Source organism: Myodes glareolus, chromosome 10 (assembly GCF_982192425.1).
Source record: "Myodes glareolus chromosome 10, mMyoGla1.1, whole genome shotgun sequence".
In the NCBI taxonomy this organism is placed as follows: Eukaryota; Metazoa; Chordata; class Mammalia; order Rodentia; family Cricetidae; genus Myodes; species Myodes glareolus.
Window position 1 is genome coordinate 67,483,150 of NC_142035.1, and position 22,329 is coordinate 67,505,478.

Consider the following 22,329-nt stretch of genomic DNA (forward strand, 5'->3'; position numbering starts at 1 on the left):
AGTAGGAGAACCATGGCTTCTTTAAGAGAGGTCTTCCTGATTCAATGGTAGCAAGAAAAAAAAAGAAGAAGGAAAGAAGAAAAAAGGAAGAAGAAGAGAAAAACACACAATTTTGAAATGACACCTTTCTGGTTCTTGCTTTTAGTATGAACTCTGGCTTTTTCAGGAGGTTGAGCATTTGAATGCAGTTTGTGGTGTGGGCAACATGCTGCAAGTTACTTGGTAGCAGCATGGGTCAATTGGTTACTAAAGTTGAGATTGTGAGCATGGCTCATACCTGGCAGCCCCAGAGGCAGTGAACATACCTCCACCTTGTTGAACTGGGCAGAGCCAACATGCAGGACTATGGAGTTGTCCTACTCATGCCCACTTAGCATAAAAAAAGCAGTTCTGGTCAGAAAATAGCTACAGACACACAGTAAAAACAGATTCATAAAAAGACCTCTAAATGAGTCATAGTGTCGAATAAATGTGCATAGGCTTCGGAGAGAGAAGAAATAGTTATAAAAAGAAATAAATGATTTTAAAATAAATAAACAACTAAAACAAAGTCTTTAAAGAGGCAGTACAGACAGTCATAGATAAAGGGAGTAAATAAAATAAGCCACATTAAAAACAAAAATTACACAGAGAGCTTTGAATCTGTTTAATATTGTGTTTTTTTAAGTTTTTGATTGGGAATGAGCTAATTGCAAAAAGACATCTCATTGTATGGGCTACTAAGATGAACCAACATATATATTTTAAAGGTATCTTGACTTTAAAATTTGGGTTTAAGGGTTTGTTGCTTTGGAAAAGAGGTTCTGCTTTTGTTTCCAGAGAAGATGAAAACCTGTAGACTCCTTCCAGACTAATGTAGTTTGATGGACCAAGACTCCCCAAAAGTTTTTTGTGAATACCCCCAAAATTACTTCATCCAACAAAAAGGAAGAAGCAGTTTGTAGAGAACTACACCCAAATTTCCAAAATGATTGTTTATAAATGTTTGCTTATATTTAAAGGGGGATATGCTATAGAGATAATGATGTGGGAGGTCTTTCTGTCTGTGTTTTGTTTTTACTGGTTAGTGAATAAAGAACTGCTTTGGACCTATAGCTGGGCAGAATTTACATAGGCAGGTAATATGGAACTCAATGCTGGGAGAAAGAAGAGGAGAGTTGGAGACAAGTCATGGAGCTGCCACCAAAAACTTTGCCAGTAAGCCACGACCATGTAGTGATACACAGATTAATGGAGATGGATTACATTAAGATGTAAGACTTAGCCAATAAGAAGTTAGAGTTAATGGACCGAGCAGTGATTTAGTTAATACAATTTTTGTGTTATTATTATGGGGCTGGTCAGACCAGACAGCAACCAATAAGCATCCCTTCTCCAACAAGTCTTGCATTGGCATGGATCTTCGTTTATTGATTCAAATTTTATATTAATATATATACCAATATTATATTAATTAATATATATATATCTTCTATTGATTAAGGTATTGTGTTTGTGCAGCTCATTTAAAATGTAAAGTATAGTTAAGAAATATAGTTTAATAGATAGTCATCTATAATTGTCAAAGTGTAGTTGTTTTAGTTAGGTTAGTTAGGTTTTCTAGATATATAGAGATATATTTCAGTTAGATAGGTATTTTTCAAATCTTTCAGAAATTTTCAGAATATGACATTTAAAATGTTTTAAGAACTTAGGACTTTTTATGACAGTGAGACACATCTGCTCCTGGCAACACCAATATACTTCAAGAGGATGATGGACATCATAGAGGCTCCTTACAGAGTCTGCTAGTCATTTGGGCAGGAAACAACTCTTGCCTGAACTTCTTGACTGAACGTCCAGCACTCACAAAAGTGACTTCTGAAGTTTCCTAAGGAAGGTAAGACAGTCTTTCAGAGTTCCTGCTTCATTAAAGAGTCTGCCAGATATTCTGCAGTACACAGAAGAAAGCAACTGATGGACTTTGACTTTACAAGACAGAACATATCTTCAGATTTCCTGTTTCATAGAAAAGTCTGCCAGATACTATGAGCCAACAGGCTAAAGATGGGTGCCCAAAATGTTACAAAATAACTTTGGATGACTTTCCAGGCAGAGAGATGTCTCTGTCAATTCTGGAGTTGAGAAATTCTTTACAATGAAGTTTCTGTTTACTTAGGTAATATTATATCTTTCTGGAGTCTTTGATGGAGTTGAAGAATAGATATAGTTCTAGTTTTCCTTAGTTATTATAAAAGATAAGGTAGATATCAATATTGTAACTATAATTCTTACTTAATAACTGTTTTATTGTATTTGATTTTACTACACTAAATTTGAAATCTTCCTTTTCATTTAGACAAAAACGGGAAAATGATGTTAGTGGTCCTTCTGTACATGTGTTGCTTTTATTAGTTAATTAATAAAGCTCTTTTAGCCAGTGCCTTGGCAGAATAGAGATTGGCATGGAAACTAAACTGATTGCTGGGAGAAAGAAGATGGAGACAGAAAAAGGCTTGTAGTGCAGGACGCAGCTGTGTTGGAGCCTTGCTGGTAAGACACAGCCACAGGTGATACAGAGATTATTAGAAATGGGTTAATTTAACATACAAAGTTTAGGCAGAAATATGCGTAATCTATTGGCCAAACAATATTGCAAATAATAAAGTTTTTGTGTGGTTATCTGGGTTCTGGGCAGCTGGAAACAAATGACCAGCCTCCCCCAACACAAATGGATCAAAGACAACAATATAAAACAAAGTTCATTGAACTTCACAGAAGAGAAAGTGAGGAATATCCTTGAACGCATTTTCACAGGACACAACTTCCTGAACAGAACACTGACAGCATGAACACTATGGTCAACAATTAATATTGTTGACATCATGAAACTGAAAATCTCTGTAAGCCAAAGAATGCCATCATTTGAAGAAAGTGGAAACCTACAAAATGGGAAAAGATTTGTACCAATTTCACATTTCATAGAGGACTAATATCCAAAATAAATGAAGAAATCAGAAACTAAATATCAAGAAACAATTTAATTAAAATGGGGTACATTTCTAAAAAGAATTTCAATAGAGTAATCTCAAATGACTGAGAAATGTTAAGAAACCTTAGCCATTTTGTAAATGCAAATCAAAACTACCTTGAGATTTCATCTTACATCTGTTAGAATGGCTAAGTTCAAAACACAAGTGACATACTGGTTAGGGTGTTGCATTAGGGGAACACTCCTCTAAAGTTGGTAAATGTACAGACACTATGTACAGACTTGTACAGACACTATGGAAATTGGTGTGGTGGTTCTTCAGATAGACGGTGACCTCAAGACCCATATATACTCTTGGATATATACCCAAAGAACACTCAATAGCTTTGTTCATTTCTGCTTTATTCATTAGAGCCAGAAATTGGAAACTACCTATTTGGTCCTCTGCAAAAGACTGGATAAAAATATGGAAGATTTATACAATGGAGTATTACTTGTTTTTAAAGAGTATATCATTCAAATTGAAGTCAAATGGATGTAACTAGAAAAAAGTCATTTTCAGTAAAATATCTCAGATTCAGAAAGATAAATATGATATGTATTTGCTTATATCTGAATATTAGTCACTAAATAAATGATAACCAAGTTATCATCCATAGACACAGAAAAGATAGACATAGAGGAAGGGACTATGAGTATATATAGATCTCCCTTGAAGGGGAAAATAGAATAGATTATATGGGTAGGATGAATTTGGGCTGAAGGGAATGATGAGAATTGGAGGATCAGGTGGGAAAGGCAGGTGAGCATGATTGAGGGAGAGAACGATTGGAGAGCCAACTAGAATTGAAGGTAATTTGAAGAATGGTATGGAAACCTAGTTCTATAGAAAGTAATAAGAATAATGATATTCTGCTATATGCCTAGATTGGTGCCTTACGTGATCAGAGAGGCTTCCTTGCAGCAAATTGGACAAATACAGAGACAACAGGCAGATATCATGCACAGAGAGAAACCTTGGGAACACAGCTCTTAAGGAGATATCCCCATCAAATACTCCCCAACCTCAGAGCTCATAAAACATAAAGTTGAGGAGGCAGGAGTAAGGGGGACAGAGGGTATGGAGAACATGAGGAGAGCAAGGCCTGCTAAATCTAATGAACAAAGCTCATATGAACTCACAGAGAGATAAGTAGCAATCGCGGGCCTAAACTGGCCTATACCATATCCCCTGAATATATATGATAGCTTTCAGATGAACACCTTCATAGAAATTTTTAATGTGCAAATGGGTTGGTCCCTGATTCTTGTGACTGCTATTGAGGCTCTTTCATTTTTCTCTTGTCTTGTCTTGTCCAACTTAGATATGATGTTTTTTGCTTTATCTTTTCTTTTATTTTGTAATGTTTTATTTTTATCTCTTAAAATCCTGTTCATTTTGAAGGAGAGAGAGAGAAAGAAGTGGGTATGAATGGGTCAGAATTTGGGAAGGAAGTAGGAGTAGAAGAAGGGGAAAATGTATTCATATTTTATTTTTTGAAAAAATAATATGTTTAATAACATGGAAAATATAAAAAAATAAAATTTATGAAGTATTCTACAGTGAAATATATTCTGTATTTACACACATAAATGAGTAAAATGAGAACTATGATATATTGAACAATTTGAACTAAGTGAGGTATGAGTATGGATAAGACTTTTTAAATATTCCTTTTTCATTTCTGAACAGTAAGATTGATGAGAAATAAAAAAGTATTATTATATATTGTATAACAATAACAATAATAATATATGCATATCATTGTTTTATTTTAAATTTTAATGGATGTTAATATTACATTCCTAACCAAAGACAACAGCATTTTCCAGCAAACTACTATATTTTGATTTTATGCAGCAGACTACAGTGAAGCAAAACCTCCCTTACTATGGTCTTGTGGACTTTGACTTCAAACTGTATTTTAAAATATAAGTTAAGATGACATGCACCCAACACAAAGTTCCTCTGTATTTGTTTTTGGTCTCTGATTTGTGCTGCAATAGTGTAGAGATCTATGAGACAGGACATTAATGGGAATGAGTGATGATTTCTTGAATACACATGAACATCAGCCATTCAACCCTGCTTAAGTCTCTCCCAGTAAATTCATTTATTCACCCGATTATACATTCTCAAATCAGATTGGTATTTTAGACACCATTCCAATTTGGAAGAAGAACTTATTTGATGTTTTCCTCACAATTTTATGCAAAAAAAGAAATTATAGTTATTCGTGAGATAAAATATAATACTTGAATAAATGTATACTTATATGAAATATTTTTCTCTTCAAACATTTATGATTTCTTCTTGATAAGTCATTTGTCATCATTGTCTCTGCATTTTTTGAAATATAAATACATAACTCTTTTCTCCAGAGCTCCCATGTGAAACAGCAAAGTGGAATATTATTCTGTTCTTAATAACTGCGAATCTCATCCTTCCACCTCTACTCACCTCAACCTTTACTTGCTTCTCCATCACTGGTTTATTCTACACATGATCTCAAGTTATTAGATGCTTTGATATAAATGAGAGATTGTCATCAATTTTATGACATTTCATTTTGCATGTGATCATATTTTACATATCCATTCATTAGCAGATGGATATTTGGATTGTATCAGATTTTGGTTATTGTGAGTAGAAACTCAATAGACATGCACATCTAAATATACATTTTACACCTATATATATATAATGATACTAATACCTATCTGATCACACACACACACACACACACACACACACACACACACACACACACAGTCAAATAATGGAGTTTCTGAATCATTTGATCATCCTGTTTGAAAATCACTTAGTAATCTCCATGTTTTCCCATTAACAGTAAGTAGTATTCCATTTTTTTTTACTTTTACATTTCTGAAACCCAGTTATGTGTATTACCACAGTAATGTTTACCTTTTCTATTCTTATATCTGCTCTCTTATTGATGCCTCTAAATATCAGTTTCCAAATAAATTGTTTGTAATCAGATTGTGTCTTAGGGTTTCTTTGGAGGTGCTTTGAGCTAAGTAACTAAACATAGCTACTGCTTCTGTGTATCTAAACATTGGATGTGACATTTGCCAGAATAAATAAGCAGGTTTTGTGAATCACATGGGAACAGAAGAAATATCATTTTATTATTTCTTATGTCAAAATGACATGATTAAAAAATAAGATATGATTATTTAATATACTTTATAATATTTTTGATAGATTTCTGTTTCCCACAGTTGTAAAATCTGTTAGTAAATATGTAAAAGTAACATATATTTGTTCAGTAAGATATATTTAATGTTTACCCTGGCCTGAAAAGCATAATAACTGAAGACGTCCAATGAGCATAAAAATAGGGGTTTCTGTGTTTATAAACAGACTCTAATGACAGATATGGTCAGACAATTCTGACATAACATCTTTGCTTACTCAGCTTTTTAATGGCTTCTTTCATATCTTTGTTTCTTAATGTATAGATAACAGGATTCAGGGCAGGGGTTACAGCAAAGTCAACAATAAACAGGTATTTGTCAATTGATGATGTGGGAAAAGGCCACACATAGAGAAACATGCAGGGAGTAAAAAAGAGAACAACCACAGTGATGTGTGCTGACAGAGTGACAAGTGCCTTAGACAAGTCCCCTGAGGACCTTTTCCAGACAGTGACCAAAATGAAGACATAGGAGAGCAGAAGCAGGAAGAAGGTCCCCATGCTCATGAATCCACTGTTGGCAGCAACAACAAATTCAAATTTGTTTCTGTCAGTGCATGCGAGTTGTATGATCCGAGGGAAGTCACAGTAAAAGCTGTCTACTTTGTTAGGACCACAAAAAGGCAGGTTTATAACAAAAGAGAACTGGGACAGGGCATGGACGACACCAGTGACCCAGCCAGCGATTAAAAATGAGATGCACATTTTAGGGCTCATGATGCTCAGGTAGTGCAGAGGCTTACAGATGGCTGTGTACCTGTCAAATGCCATGGCTATGAGCAGCACCATCTCCACTCCTCCTATAATGTGGATAAAACAGATCTGAGTCATACAACTGCGAAAAGAAATTACTCTGTGTTCTTTCAGAAGATCTGAGATCATCTTGGGAACTGTGGTAGAGGAAAGTCCAACATCAATGAGGGACAGGTTGGCCAGAAGAAAGTACATAGGAGACTGTAAGTGGGAGTCAGTAATTACCAAAAAGACAATAAAAAGATTTCCCAAGATTATGCTTAAATAGAGCAAAGAAAAAATGTATATGAGAAAAATTGTAGTTTTCCAGGAACTGAAGAGTCCCAGCAACACAAACTCAAAAACTACAGAGTCATTTGTTTGATCCATTGTTTGGTACAGAGAAGAGGATATCAATGCACCTGTTGATAGAAAATGACCACGTTTTCATCAATGGTAGTAATCAATAGTCTCCATTGACTATAATTTTTTTCTTTTGATGGCTGTATTTATCATAGTTGGAGCTACATGAATAACATTCAGGAAGAGAAATATAATGACCAGCAGATCACACATAAAGAGATTGGAAGATCACAGAAAAAAATGTATACTAGCAATATAACCCAGATTATCTATTTAGATATGGTGTGCACAATGCTAAAGCAGAAAAATCATAGGCTCCTGGGCAAAAAACAGCCTCCTTTAACTATAGAAAATTATTAAATGCAAGAAAGTTGTTATCATCTTAAAAGGATGAAAACAGTTAACACTTTCATTGTTTTTTCCAAAACCAGGCATTTTTTGTTTTGTTTTACTTTGACTGTGGAGGTTGCCTTTATATTTTCCATAGGTCCTCTCTTATGAGTTTCCTCACTCATGTGGCAATATTTTTGTTTTCTTCAGATTATTTCTTTGGTAATGAATTGCAAACTATTCCTAGCAGCATTTCTTACTCTTTCATGAACATCAACATTTTCCTTAACTAGTGTACCTAGCATATGATTTTTTTATTTGCATAAGTTAAGGAGGAGGACAGATGCATAGATTGAGCTCATTCACCATATTTAAATAATTACTCAAAATTATATAGGCTTGCAGCAATTTATTCATTCATTATTTCCTTCAATAATAGAATGTGCACATTTAAGTAAATATAATAATTAATGATAACATTTGTATGTAAGTTGTATTAAACAATTATTCTGGAAAAGGATCTATGCCTAAACACTATTTCCTTCAAACTTCACACAATTCTATGTTCTGTTTTTTTAGATTCATTTTATACACAGAGACACTGACTTTTAGAGGGATAAAGTACTGGAGCTACAACTGGCATACATAACTAAAGATATGGTAATCTATGTTCCTATTTACCACTCTGAGTTCTTTAACAACAGGCCCTTTAATTTTATGCTGAGATCTTTTTAAGGTATATTTCTAATTGACTAAAATTTATTCAGTTCTTATTTTCCTTAATCCACTAATATAGTGACTTCTCATTATAGTGTTGCTTTTTTAATTTTAAATCTAGATGCTGGGTGTGGGAGTGTTTAATAGCAGAGGATTACTAATTGAAAATCACTTGGGCTAGATAGTGAGTTGTAAGCCATTATTGGCTACTGGATATCTTGTGTCAAAATCCTAAGCAAGTAAACAAACAGAAAAGTGAGGCCCTGGAATTTTTTACACTAAGTGCCCTATTCATTCCAACATCTCCTTTGTAAGGTAATGATCAATTTTATTCATTCTATTATGGTTTCCTTTCTTCAGAGTATTTTGAATGAAGTAGCTCTAACTATTAAGATCCTAAGCAATCATCATATTAATCATAGTTTCTTTGGCACTGTGGCAGAATTTCATTCTTTATTATGGTCTTGTTGGTGTACATTTCTACCATTGGTTTTCTGATATCTATCAGTTATGTGCTTTTCCATTTATCATTCAACAGAAGTGCTATTTCCTCAAAATGTGCACGGAGGTATGTTAGTTTAAAATAAAAAATAAAGTAACATTTACTTTACATACTATTGTCTCCTTTGTTCCTTGTATTTAAGTTATTCTTAAGGATGTTTGAGGAGTTGTCTATCTAAAGATCAAGTTCTCAGCCTGGCCGTGGTGGCAGATGATTAATCCCAGCACTTGGGAGGCAGAGGCAGGTGAGTTGAACTCTGTGAGTTCAAGGCCAGTCTGTTCTACAAGAGCTAGTACCAGGACAGGCTCCACAGATACTGAGAAACCCTGTCTCAAAAAACCAAAAGAAGTAAATAAATAAAGATCAGGTTGTCAATGGGATTTTTCAAGTTAATCCCTAGATGTGTTTATTAAGAACCTTTTGTGGTTCTGTAGTATATTAGAAAAAACTTTGGTAAAATGTCATAATATTTCAAACAATTTTTCCTCAATGCTTGTAGGAAATAAATATAAAACATGAGTAATGTTTTTAACATGATTTTATTGGAATTTTTAGATTGTTAACTTCTTATTATAAATAAAGCATTAAATCTAAAAAGTAAAGAAGCATTTGTTAGAGCTATAGATTAACAGTATGTAATGAAATAGATGATAATCTAATTAAAAAATGTTATTTGAAAGAAAAGTGCAAAGTTTCAATAACCGGTAGCCAAATTATACAACTGTCTCAAAAATTAAGACAAAGAAGAAATATTATGTGCAAGAGATATAAACAAATATAAGAAATCAGTAATAGTTTGTTTATACAGAACAAAAACATAAAAAACAATGTGTATACATTTTATTAATATATTTTTATTTTATATTTGTATATTTGGTACTCTGTATAAAATGGAAATTCCAAGTATTATAATAAAATAAAGCAAGTTCAGACTTTGTAAAATATCATTTGCCAGAAGACTAATCCATGAATTAACTTCAAAATTACTGAAAAGTAGTGGATACATAAGAAGGACTAACACAAAATGAAGAGCATGCAATTTGAAGATATAAACAATGAGTGGTGGGGCAGTAAAAGGAATACTATTTTGCAAAGGTTTAGAATGTGCCACAAACTTCTATTTAAAAAGGGATGATCTTATAAAAATGCAAAGAAATAACTGCAAATTAGTTACTTTTCAAAACACTTTTCAAATCATATACAAATCAATAAACATAATTTTACTAAAAAGCCTCTTTACCCACTAATCTATCTTGATATTATCCTGTAATTGGAATTAAATAACTATTGTAACTTATTCATCCCAATGTGAGTTGTTTTATCTTATAGTATTTTTTCAAATAAAAACATATATTTATGTTAATGTATATAACAGACTAATGAATATATATGCATATATATATATATGAGGCATTACTAATATCTAATATAATGTAATATTATAGCAAAGCTACTAAATATGTTTTATTCATCATAAAATTGGTAATGTTTAAGAGACTTTTGTATAGATTTTCAGACTGGAAAGAATAATTTAGGTTTTATGAGAGACTCAAGATACAGACCTTGCTTTTGTATTTTACTGATCTTATTCTTTAGAGGGAAGGGGAAAGAAGAGTCAAAATAGTACACATATTACTTTAAAAAACTACTGCTTTGAAGAATATTGTAATTCCTCTCAACTCAGCTTTAACTGTGAGTATAGAAAGCAAAGGTTACAAATGAACTTGAGAGAGGTGAACTAGGTCAAATCAAAAGACACAGAAAATGTAGAATATGAAAAACAAAACCATAGAACATGTTGAGGGTTGTTCAGCCTGACACTAGGAGATTAGAGAATGGTCCTACACCTACCTGAGAAAGCATAGATTCTACCTTCAGCATCTTCAAGGGATGAGAAACACCAGACAGGAAGAACGTGCTTTCTAATTCACGCCTCATCATTACAACTAAAGGCACACAGCTACTTATCAACAGGAATACAACCAGTTAATGTGACTGGGAATAATATTCAATATCTACATAATGATTAGTTTTCTATAGGAACTTTGCCTCCTATAAATATTGTTTTCCCAAGAGGCACCTATTAATAACCATAGAAGAAATTATTGGTAAATGACAGATCTATTTGATGAGGAGTCCCTGTATGGTTGTGATAATGTTTTAAATTTGTGATCTGATGTACATTGAATTGTTGGACTTATTAAAACAATTGATAAGACCTGTTTGGTATCTATTAAATTGTGCTAATATCCATTTTTAAGAAATACATAGAAACGAATAGAAAAGAGTAATATAATGTACTATAATGCACTTTTAACTGTTTATTTAATATTTATACCTAAGTGAGATTTCATATTCTTCCAAAACCTTTTCTGACTTCTTTGATAATTTTCTGACTCCCATCACAGTCTTGCTTGTGATCCCTTTATGAAGATATGATCCATTCCTGTATGATGAGAGAAAAGAAACTCTTTAAAATGAATGTTTCCTTAAGAACTTTGGTATTCAGTGTATCAGACCCTTTAGGCTCAAGAACAAATTTTGTTCTGACAAATATATTGATCACTTCTCTTGGTGTAAGATTGAGATTGGCAGATTACAAAATATAAGAAATATAAATGATTCAAGGATAATATATTGTCATATATGCAATTGGTTTGCATAGAAGACTGAAAGTTCAAGAGAAAGAAACTCCAGAAAATATGGACAAAAAGTAGGATTATTTATTTTGTGAAACTATGGTTATAATTGTACTACTTCAAGTTAAAACTAAACACATAATAGAAAAAGAATAGACTTAGACTCTAGGGATACAGAATTGAAGAATTACAGATACATTGTCCATTGTTTCACTTATTGTTTTTCATATCAATATAAGACATAAGAAAAGATGAGGCTTCTGATATCACTAGAAGATACATTCCCATAGCAAACTCCCTAGTCCTCTGGTACTCACATGGTTTCACCGAAATGACTGCCCAAATATGAGGCAAACAAGGATGATACCAATGGACATGTCAAAGCACAGGGAAAAGTTCCTGAAGTTTCAACCCCACAAAAAAATGTATGTGACAAGGTAGAGCTGAGGTGGGAGGGTCTCTCTACCCTAGGAAAGAAGAGAAGGTTCGCCCTGAAAACATACATGCAAATAACTTTGTATGGATATATATATATATATATATATATATATATATATATATATATATATATACACATACATACATACATACACACACACACAGACACACTCACGACACACACACAGACACATACACACAGATACACAGACACACACAGACACACACACACATCTCTGTGTGTGTGTATGTATGTATCTATGTGTATTATATATATGTATGTGTATTATATATATAATGAAATAGGAGGCCATGAATTTTAAGTAGTGTATAGAAGTATATGGGAGTGTTTAAAAAGAGGTTAAGGAAGAAAGACTAATGAAAAGAAGAATTATAATATAATATCAAAATGAAGTTGGATGATGATGGTGTACAACTTTATTTCCACCACTGAGGACCCAGAGGAAGGTGGATCTCTATGAGTTTGAGGCTAGCCTGTTCTATGAAGCCATTTCAGGAAAGCCGTGGTTACAAAGAAATATCTTGTTTAAAGAAACAAAAACAAAACAAAAGAAACAAAAACAAAACAAAAATGAAAATAGACAAAAGTTATGTAATGTGGATAAATAATTATCTCTAAATATTTGAACAAAAGTACTAGAAATAATCTTCCTTAGGCCAATAATTTAGAAATATTAATATTTATGTTAATACAATCTGATTAATTGAACTTAATATATCTATTTTCCAAAGAAAAAGAAACTATATTCATATAGTTTTGTCATGTTTATATATATTTTTTCTTTACAAACTTTGATTTTAGTTCTTCCAATGCTTTCAACAAGTACCACTAAGCCTAATTTTATGTTCAACCTTCTCAATATACATAAACACTTTTAAAGTCATTTAAATTTTGTTTCATTTTTTATAATATTGGCCTCTATAAGATAATAACTCATCCTTAAATCATGTTTTATATGACTCTAAATTATATATTTATAATGGTTAAGGAGGTGCATTATATGAAGCAAATTTATTTTCTGTTTATCATCTATTTGAGGCGATCTATAATTTTACTATTGAATATAAGTTGAACAAACAATGAGTTTTATGTCACACTTTAACCTGTGTATCTGGTATACCTTCATCACAATTGCTCTCTATCTCCCCTCCTGTTCCTCCTTTTCTGTTCTCCTAAGTCTTTTTCTCTTTCCTAATATTAATTTTCTTTTGTTCCTGTCTTTCTTTTTCCACATTAAAATTTCATTTATCAATGACAACTATATATGACATCTAAAGATGTGTTTTACTGTTAGTAATTTGTTCATGGGCATTGCAACATTCAAAACATGCATAGTGTAGTTTCAGGTAACATGAAGAAGTTTGTCCTCCTCCTACCATAAGAATACATCTTAATGGAGGAAACTTTCATATCAGGTCCAGCTCAGGGCCTCAGGGACCTGAATCTTAAATGAATGACATCTTCAGCTTTAAACAATTGATGTCCTGTTCTTACTTCAATGGACACTGCTACAAACATATACTTTTCTGAACAAAAATTACAATAATAATGTTTGAAATTGTCATTGCTTGATGACTAAGTGTGCCATTTTTTCTTGCATTGAATAGTCATATGTATTTCTTCTTTGAAGAATGTCTTCAGGTCATTTGCTCATATTTTTTTGTATTTTTTTGTCTTTAGTCTTAAATTTTTTAGTTCTTTATATACAATGCATAGTAATCCCTTATTGGGTGAATAGTGGTAGAGTTTTTTTTTCAAATTTTTGCCTTTGCTTTGTAGAAGTTTTTTAATTTCAGGCAATGTTATTTGTTAATTCTTCTTACTATTTCTTGTGTTTTTAAGTAATATTTAGAAAGTCATTGTATGTATCCCAATGATGTTTTCTTCTTCAGTATTTTCAAGTTTCCAGCTAATACAATATATAACTATTAAAAATAATTAGTTTTATGTTTAATTGTGTTTGTTATAGGTCTTTGATCGTTTCTGAACTTTATTTTGTGAGAACCATGGATATGGCGAGATTCCTACTTCTGAATTTACTAAACAGATTACCTTATTCTCCATTGTATATTTTCATCACTTTGTAAAAGTCAGATAGCTTTGCATTGTAAATTTATTTCTAAGCCACGTATTTGTCAGCGTTATTATTCTGTTTCTGTTACATGCTGTTTGTAACACTGATTTTGCAGTATATTCTGAAGTCAGGTGCTATGACATCTGACATTTGCTAAGGATTCCCATGACTGTTCCGATTAACTGTTACTTACCTATTAATGTTAGGATCATGTTTTTCTACTTCTGAAATGAATTCCAGTGGAAGATTGAGAGGGGTTAGAATGAATGGTTATTCATTAGGTAAATACATATTAAACTAAATTAACCTCAACATCCAGGCCTGTAATTCTAGTTCCTTGGAAGAGTGGGGTGGAAAAACTTCAGCCAAGGATAACTTGAGCCCCTTAGTAAGATTCCATTTCAAGTTTCCAATATAAAAAATAAATTGGATTTTATTGGAAATATATAGTTTAATATTAACAAGATTCCCTAGCATACATGAGACACTGGGTTTCCACTTAGTAGCAAAAAATAAAATAAAACAAGACCCCAAAAAATCCTCCTCCCATAATAACCAACAGCAACACAAAAACATCATTGAGATTTTGTGATAACATTTTTGGCTACATAGAACAGCTATCAACAAGAAAATAAAATTATAGATCTTGCTAAATGAAATAACACTTATTCAAGAGGACAGACACTGTAATTTTTTTCTAAAAAATGAAAGTAGAAAAATGAGTAACTGAGAAGAAAAGCAACAGTGGGTGCAGAATCAGGCAAATAAGTGATGGCAAGTAGAGTGGGAGTGCATATGATTAGTGTACATAATAGTTACATGAACCTCTTACAATGAAAATTACTACTTTTCAAAATGAATTAATATACACGTAGGTTTGTCTTGCTTGTGGGAGAGAGATGGCTCAGTGGCTAATAGCACTGGGTGATCTTAAAGAAGACTGGGGTTCAGTACTCTACACCTATGTGGCAATACTTAACTGTCTATTATAGTTCCAGAGGTTCTGATGCCTCTTCTGACCTCCTTGTATTCTTGCACGCACATGGAATATTGTCATACACTCAGGCACACACTTAAGCATAAAACTAAATAGTTATTTTTTTAATAAAATAAGATTTTTGATTTAATGTTTTGATTTCAGTAGGCATTTTCAAATTTCAAACAAAATATAAACTTATTGATACAATTCATCATCACCATAAATAGTTTTCATTATGTACTCTACTTTTGTATTCTAAGCTTTGAATATATGTGCCTTTCTTTTTTTATTAATCTTATTACTACACTAATAATTTGTTGGTTATTTGGAATAGTCAGCCTTGTTTTTGTTTACACTTTGAATGTCAGAATAAAAATATCTTCATATTTTAAATATATTTCTTTCCTTCATGCTTTTTTCTGATACTTCCTTCATGTTTAGTTTCTGATACTCTTTGTTTTACACACAGAGAGACATGTAATAGAGCCCTCAAAGCACAATTGGGGCACACACACACACACACACAAACACACACACACACACACATATATATATATTGCTTTTATTATGATACAAATGAAAAATAATCTCTAAAGCTTCCATTGTGATGGTTCTTTTTTAACATTTATTTATTCATATAATTTCTACAGGCCACAACATTATACAGTAACTGCTCAACTCTCTTTTCACATGTGACGTACCAGAGCCAGGGACCCTAGTAAAGATTAAACCAAAGGACAAATATTTTGGTGTTATTGCTTTGTGAATAAAGTGGTGGTTTTTTACTGTAGATTTTCTCTGTAGTTGACTACCTTTCTTTTACATATTTGGGAATTAATTTCTACAGTTCAGAACTGTCTACCCTAGCAATGTGTGAAGACAATTTCCGACTTCCAGTCCTTCATTCCTCTTGCCTCAGAAAACACAGAGATCTGCCTCCCTGCATTTATGTTTATCAGTAGGTTTATTTGGTCAGTGCTTAGGATCAGGAAAGAGCATTCCATTTAAGACATTCACAGATCTTCAAGGACATAGAATTAATCACTACCTGCCTAAGCTGCTGCTCTGATTTTACCCAAATAAAAAAAGATTCTTAACTTCTTACATTCACTTTTACCTTTGTTTACTGATGATATAATTCAGGAAATTTAAATCTTATGTTTTACTCTCAAGAACAGCAAAAGATATAATTAACTGCTACTAGAGAAAGACTTCCTTCCTGCTGGCACTACTTATACACAGTCACCTAGTGAATGACAATGACAACTCCTATAGTCTAGAAACAAGTTATTATACAATTCAATTTCCACTAAAAATATAAATAGTGTATACATAAAGAATTTTGTGATTACATAAGATGTCTAAAAATTATTTCAGAACTCACATGTGATTTACAATCTTCTTTATGGCTTTCTTATTATCTTTATTTCTCAGTGTATAGATGGCTGGATTCAGGAGAGCTGTGATAAATAAGTAAAATACAGCAAGAAACTTGTCTCCCCAAGGGATGCTGACTGACCACAGATACTTTGAAAATGACAGGCCTCCCAAAACAGCACAACAATTATGCTATAGATTTACAGGTAGAGAGGGTCATTGAGGAACCATCTTTAAAGTGAAGCTGTGGAGTTACTAGAATGCAACTGTAAGATATCAGCAAGAGAATAAATTAAGTTTTTGCTAAAACACCACTGTCAGCATTTATCACAATACCCAGAGTACCGATATTCATGCAGGCTAATTTCATCACTGCAGGTAAAAACAACTGTCTATTTTTCTAGGTGCACAGAAAGATAGCTTCAAAGTCAGGATCAGTTGACCAATGCCATTTACAAATCCAATGATCCATAATATCACAAGGACCCATATGCACTTCTGTCTGTCCATGATGTTAGTGTAGTGTAGTGGGTGCAGATGGCCACATGGTGGACATAGGCCATTGTTACAAGAAGCACCATTTTACCCCCTACAAAGCTCATGTAGTTTCCCCGAAAATGTTTTATTTTCTTATGAGGTCTATGATCAATTGGGGTTAGTAATTGAGGAAAGCCACAATTCAGCAAATGAGAAATTGGTTGATATAAACTGCATGGGAAAATGGAGATGATGACCATTGATGATTAATATCACAACAAAAAGGCTGCCAACCACAGTCAGCATGTAAAGGGTGGAAAATGGCAGCAGAAGGAAGATATGTTGTTCCCTTGAAGTACAGATTCCCTGAAAATAAACTTAGACACCACTGACTGGTTTGTTTCTTCCAATGTGCTCTGTGCTTAGTACACTGTGCTCCAATGGTTTGAGAAAGACAGAGCCAAAAGAGTTCCTGAAGTGAAACTAATCAGTCAATGTCCAGAGTCAAAAAGCAGAAAAGAATAAAAATTATATCTTAGCATTGTATCCAGTCAAATTTAAAATAACTTTTTTGTTTGTATATTCTTTCTAATCAGGGAATTATCCTAAATGCAGAAAAAACTTTACACATCTGAAAGATAATATGTATAGATATGTAAGTCAGTATATTGTGCAAAAACATCAGTAACAGATACTCTACTCACATATTCTAAGCCTTAAATCTATGTTTTTGCCATGGATGCTGAGATAAATTCCTTCAGTGAATATATGAGTTATATTTACAGTCTCTTCACTTGACTGTCATAATACCATAATACCATGGCACCCCTGCTTGCCACAAGCCCATCTAGAAAAAAATGGCCACCAAGAAACTGTGCTAAACTCTGTTCTTTTTTGTTTAGAATTTCTTTTCAAGCTCTCTCAATTCTTAAATGGATTTAGTTGGTTATGTTGGCATGCCAATTTGATGTAGAAGGCCGCTGGTTTGTTTCAGGCTCCTCAGTCCTGAAATAACCACACAGAAACTGTATTAATTAAATCACTGCTTGACCCATTACCTCTAACTTCTTTTTTTTTGAAAGTAATTTTATTAAATTATAAAAGTTTCCATTTACGCCCCTCTTCCCAACACCCTCCCACTCCCCCCCCTCCCTCTCCTCCTCCCTCTTTGTCCCTAAGGGCAGTCAGGATTTCCAGCCCTGTGGGAAGTTCAAGTTCCTCCCCCCTCCCTCCAGGTCCAGGAAGGTGAGTATCCAAACAGACTGGATCCCAAAAATCCAGTATATGCAGAGGAAACTAGTCCCAGTGTCATTGTCAATGGCTTCTCAGAAAGACTCCGGGCCAGCCACATTCAGAGAATCCGGCCACCTTCAGAGAATCTGGTTGGATCACGTGCACACAACTTTAATTCCAGCACTGAGGAGGCAGAGGCAGGTGGATCTCTATGAGTTTGAGGCCAGCATAGTCTACAGAGCCATTTCTAGAACATCCATGATTACATAGAAAAATCTCATTTCAAGAAAAAAGGAATAAAATAAACAAAACAAACAACAAAACAATACAAAAATGAAAGAAAAAGAAAGTAGATGCAATGTGAATATATAATGATCTCTAAATATTTGAGCAAAGCCAACTGAAATAATCTTTATCAGATCAGTAATTTAGAAATGTTAATATTTATTTTAATACACTTTGGTGAAATGAACTGATCTATCTTTCAAAGGAAAAGAAACTATATTCCTATATTTTCACAAGTTTTATATACTTTTATTCTTTATAAATATGTTGTTTCAGTTCTTCCCATGTTTCCCAAAAGTACCACTAAGCATTATTTTATCCATAGCCTTCTTAATATACATAAACACTTTCAAATTCATTTAAATTTTGCTTCATGTTTTATATTATAAGCCTCTATAGGATAATAACTAATTCGTAATTAGTGTTTTATATATATTCTAAATAATATTATTACAATTTGTTTTTGTTTACCTACTATTTTGGGAAATCTAAATTTTTTTAGTGAATATAAATTGAACAAGCAATGAGTTTTATGCCACATTTTAATCTATGCATCTGGTGTGTTTTTATTGAATTGCCATGTGTCACCTCTCATGTTCCTCCTTTTCTGTTCTCCTGGGTTCCTTTCTTTCCTAATATTAATTTTCTTTTGTTCATATCTCTTTTGCTACATTAAAATTTCATTTTCTTTTATACATTAATTAATTATTTTTTAAAATAACATCTTTTCTATTTTACAAACCAATTCCAGTTTCCACTCCCTCCCTTCCTTCTGCTCCCTCTACCTTCTCCCTATCCCACTCCCACCCATTCCTTGGAGAATGTGAAGTTTTTCATGAGATATCAATAAAGCACACTGCTTTGAGGCAGTACCAAGATCTTTTCCACTATATCTAGGCTGAGCAAGGTATCTGTCCAAAGAGAATGGGTTCCAAAAAGACAGTTCAAGATGTAGTGACAAAGCATGGTCTCAGTGACAGTCACCCCATAGTCTGCCCCAGCCATAAAATAGCCACCACATTCAGAGAGCATGGTTTGGTTCTCTGCTAGTCCTTCCCCACTACTTTGCACCCCCACTGCTGTCAGGTAAGACTCTGTGAGCTCCCATTAGCTCAGGTAAACTTTTTCAGTGTGTATCTTCATCATGACCCCTTTGTTCATATTATCACTCCTCCTTCTCTTCAACTGGATTTTGGGAGCTCAGCCCTGTGTTCATTGTGGATCTCTGTATCTGCTTTCACCAGTTGCTGGATAGAGGTTTTATGATGTTATTTAAGATAATCATTAATCTAACTACAATGCAAGCATAATTCGGGCACCCTATCCACAGTTGCTTATAGTCTTAGCTGGGATCATCCTTGTAGATTCCTGAGAATTTCTCTAGTGCCAGGTTTCTTGCTAGCCCCATAATGGCTTGCTCAATCAAGATAACTCTTTCCTTGTTCTCCCTCTCTTCCCTTTCCCCATCTTGACCATCATCCCATTCCTTCAAGTTCTCTTCCCACTCCCCTTGTCCACTCCTCTTTTTCTCCTTCAGCCCTCTCTTTTCCCCTCACACCCACACTTCCAATTTTCTCATGAGATCTTGTCTATTTCCCCTTCCCAGGGGGATCCATGTATGTTTCTTTTAGGGTTCTCCATGTTAACTAGATTCTCTGGGGTCATGGACTACAGGCTCATAATACTTTTCTTTATATATATTTTTACTTATGTACCTATCATGCTTATCTTTCTGGATTGTTATCCCATTCAGGATGGACTTTTTTTCTACTTCCTTTCTTTTCATGCAAATTTCAAGATGTCATTTTTTTTAACCACTGAGCAGTACTCCATTGTGTAAATGTACCATATTTTCTTTATCTATTCTTTACTTGAAGGGCATCTAGGTTGTTTCCAGGCTCTGCCTATTACTAATAATGTTGCCATGTGCATAGTTGTGCAAATGTTCTCATAATATGAATGAGAATCCTTCAAGTATATGTCCAAGAGTAGTATTGCTGGGCCTTGATGTAGGTTGATTCCCAATTTTCTGAGAAATCACTGTATTGATTTCCAAGGTGGTTGTACAAGTTTGTACTCCTTATAGCAATGGAGGAGTTTTCCTCTTACTCTGTATCCTCTCCAGCACAAGTCAGCATTAATGCTTTTGATCTTTGTCATTCTGACTGGTATATGATGGTATCTCAGAGTTGTTTTGATTTGCATTTCCCTGATGGCTAATGTTGAACCTTTTCTTTTTTTTATTTTATTCAAAAATTTACACTTCCTCTCCTCCTCTCATTCCCCTTCCACTCCTCCACTCACCCTCCTCTCTCCCCCTCCCTCCTTAAGAGAGGGCAGGGAACCCTGCCTTGTGAGAAGTCCAAGGTCCTCCTAACTACATCCAGGCCCAGGAAGCTGTGCATCCAAACAGACTAGGTTACCAAAAAAACAGTATATGCAGTAGAAACAAGTCCCAATGCCTTTATCAATGGCTTCTCAGTCAGCACCCATTGTCAGCTGTATTCAGAGAGTCCAATTTGATCACATGCTCGTTTAGTTTCAGTCCAGCTCGATTTGGTGAGGTCCCATTAGTACTGGCACTCTGCCTCAGAGGGTCGACCAACCACTCGAGGTCCTGACTTTCTAGCTCGTCTTCTCCCTCCTTCTGCTTTTCAACTGGACCTTGAGAAGTCAGTCTGTTGCTCTGATGAGGGTTTCTGTCTCCATCTCCATCCATAGCCGGATGAAGATTCTTTATCAGTGTCTTCTCAGTCAGCCCCCATTGTCAGCCACATTCAGAGTCCGGTTTGAACACATGCTCATTCAGTCCCGGTCCAGCTGGATTTGATGAGGAGGTCTTGAAACCGAGAAAATTCTTTAAAGGAAAGGAAACTGTCATTAAGGCAAAAAGGCATCCTACAGAATGGGAGAAGATCTTCACTAACTCCGCATCAGACAAAGGTCTGATCTCCAAAATATATAAAGAACTTAAGAAACTAGACATTAAAATTCTAATAACCCAACTAAAAAATGGGGTACTGAACTGAACAGAGAATTCTCAACAGAAATTCAAATGGCCAAAAGACACTTAAGGTCATGTTCAGCCTCCTTAGCGATCAGGGAAATGCAAATCAAAACAACGTTAAACATTTTCTTAAGCGTCTTTTGGTCATTTCTTCTGTTGAGAATTCTCTGTTTGTATCTTTATCCCATTTTTAAGTTAGATTGTTTGAATTTTTGATGTCTAGTTTCTTGAGTTCTTTATATACTTTGGAGATCAGTCCTCTGTCTGATGTATGGTTGGCAAAGATCTTTTCCCATTCAGTAGGCTGCCTTTCTGTCTTATTGACTGCTTCCTTTGCACTACAGAAATTTCTCAGTTTTACAAGTCCCATTTATTTATTGCTGCTCTCAGTGTCTCTGCTACTGGTTTTACATTTAGAAACTGGTCTCCTGTGTCCATGTGTTGAAGGCTACTTCCCACTTTCCCTTTAATGAGATTCAGTGTGGCTGGATGTATATCGAGGTCTTTGAATTATTTGGACCTGAATTTAATGCATGGGGATAGATACGGGTCTTTTTGTTTTCTTGTACATGCTGATATCCATTTAAGACAGCACCATTTGTTGAAGATGCTTTCTTTTTCCAATTGTATAATTCTAGCTTTGTTTTGTCCAGAACTAGCTGTTCGTAGATGTGTGGATTAATATCTGGGTCTTTGATTTGATTCCATTGTTCCACGTGTCTGTTTTTATACTAATACTAAACACTTTTCATTGCTGTAGATCTATAATAGAGCTTGATGTTAGACACGGTGATGTCTCTGGGAGTTCTTTTATTGTACAAGACTATTTTGGTTATCTTGGGTTTTTTTTGTTTGTTTGTTTCTCTATCTGAAATGAGTATTATTCTTTCAAGGTCTAGAAACAATTGTTTTGGGATTTTGATGAG

General features: G+C 34.0%; 1 protein-coding gene and 1 pseudogene across 1 annotated transcript; both read right to left on the reverse strand.

The window, feature by feature from the left end:
* Positions 1–6,414: 6,414 nt before the first annotated feature.
* On the reverse strand, positions 6,415–7,350 carry LOC125416758 (olfactory receptor 4F21-like). Its single transcript, XM_048459912.3, has one exon. It carries the CDS (start codon positions 7,348–7,350, stop codon positions 6,415–6,417), a length of 936 nt encoding a protein of 311 aa, XP_048315869.3.
* A 9,054-nt stretch (positions 7,351–16,404) lies between these two features.
* On the reverse strand, positions 16,405–20,556 carry LOC125416909 (olfactory receptor 4K3-like; annotated as a pseudogene).
* Positions 20,557–22,329: the final 1,773 nt, after the last annotated feature.

What these genes read in the sequence shown, in the direction of transcription:
- LOC125416758 (XM_048459912.3), bottom strand. Translation starts at nt 7,350, where the DNA reads ATGGATCAAACAAATGACTCTGTAGTTTTTGAGTTTGTGTTGCTGGGA.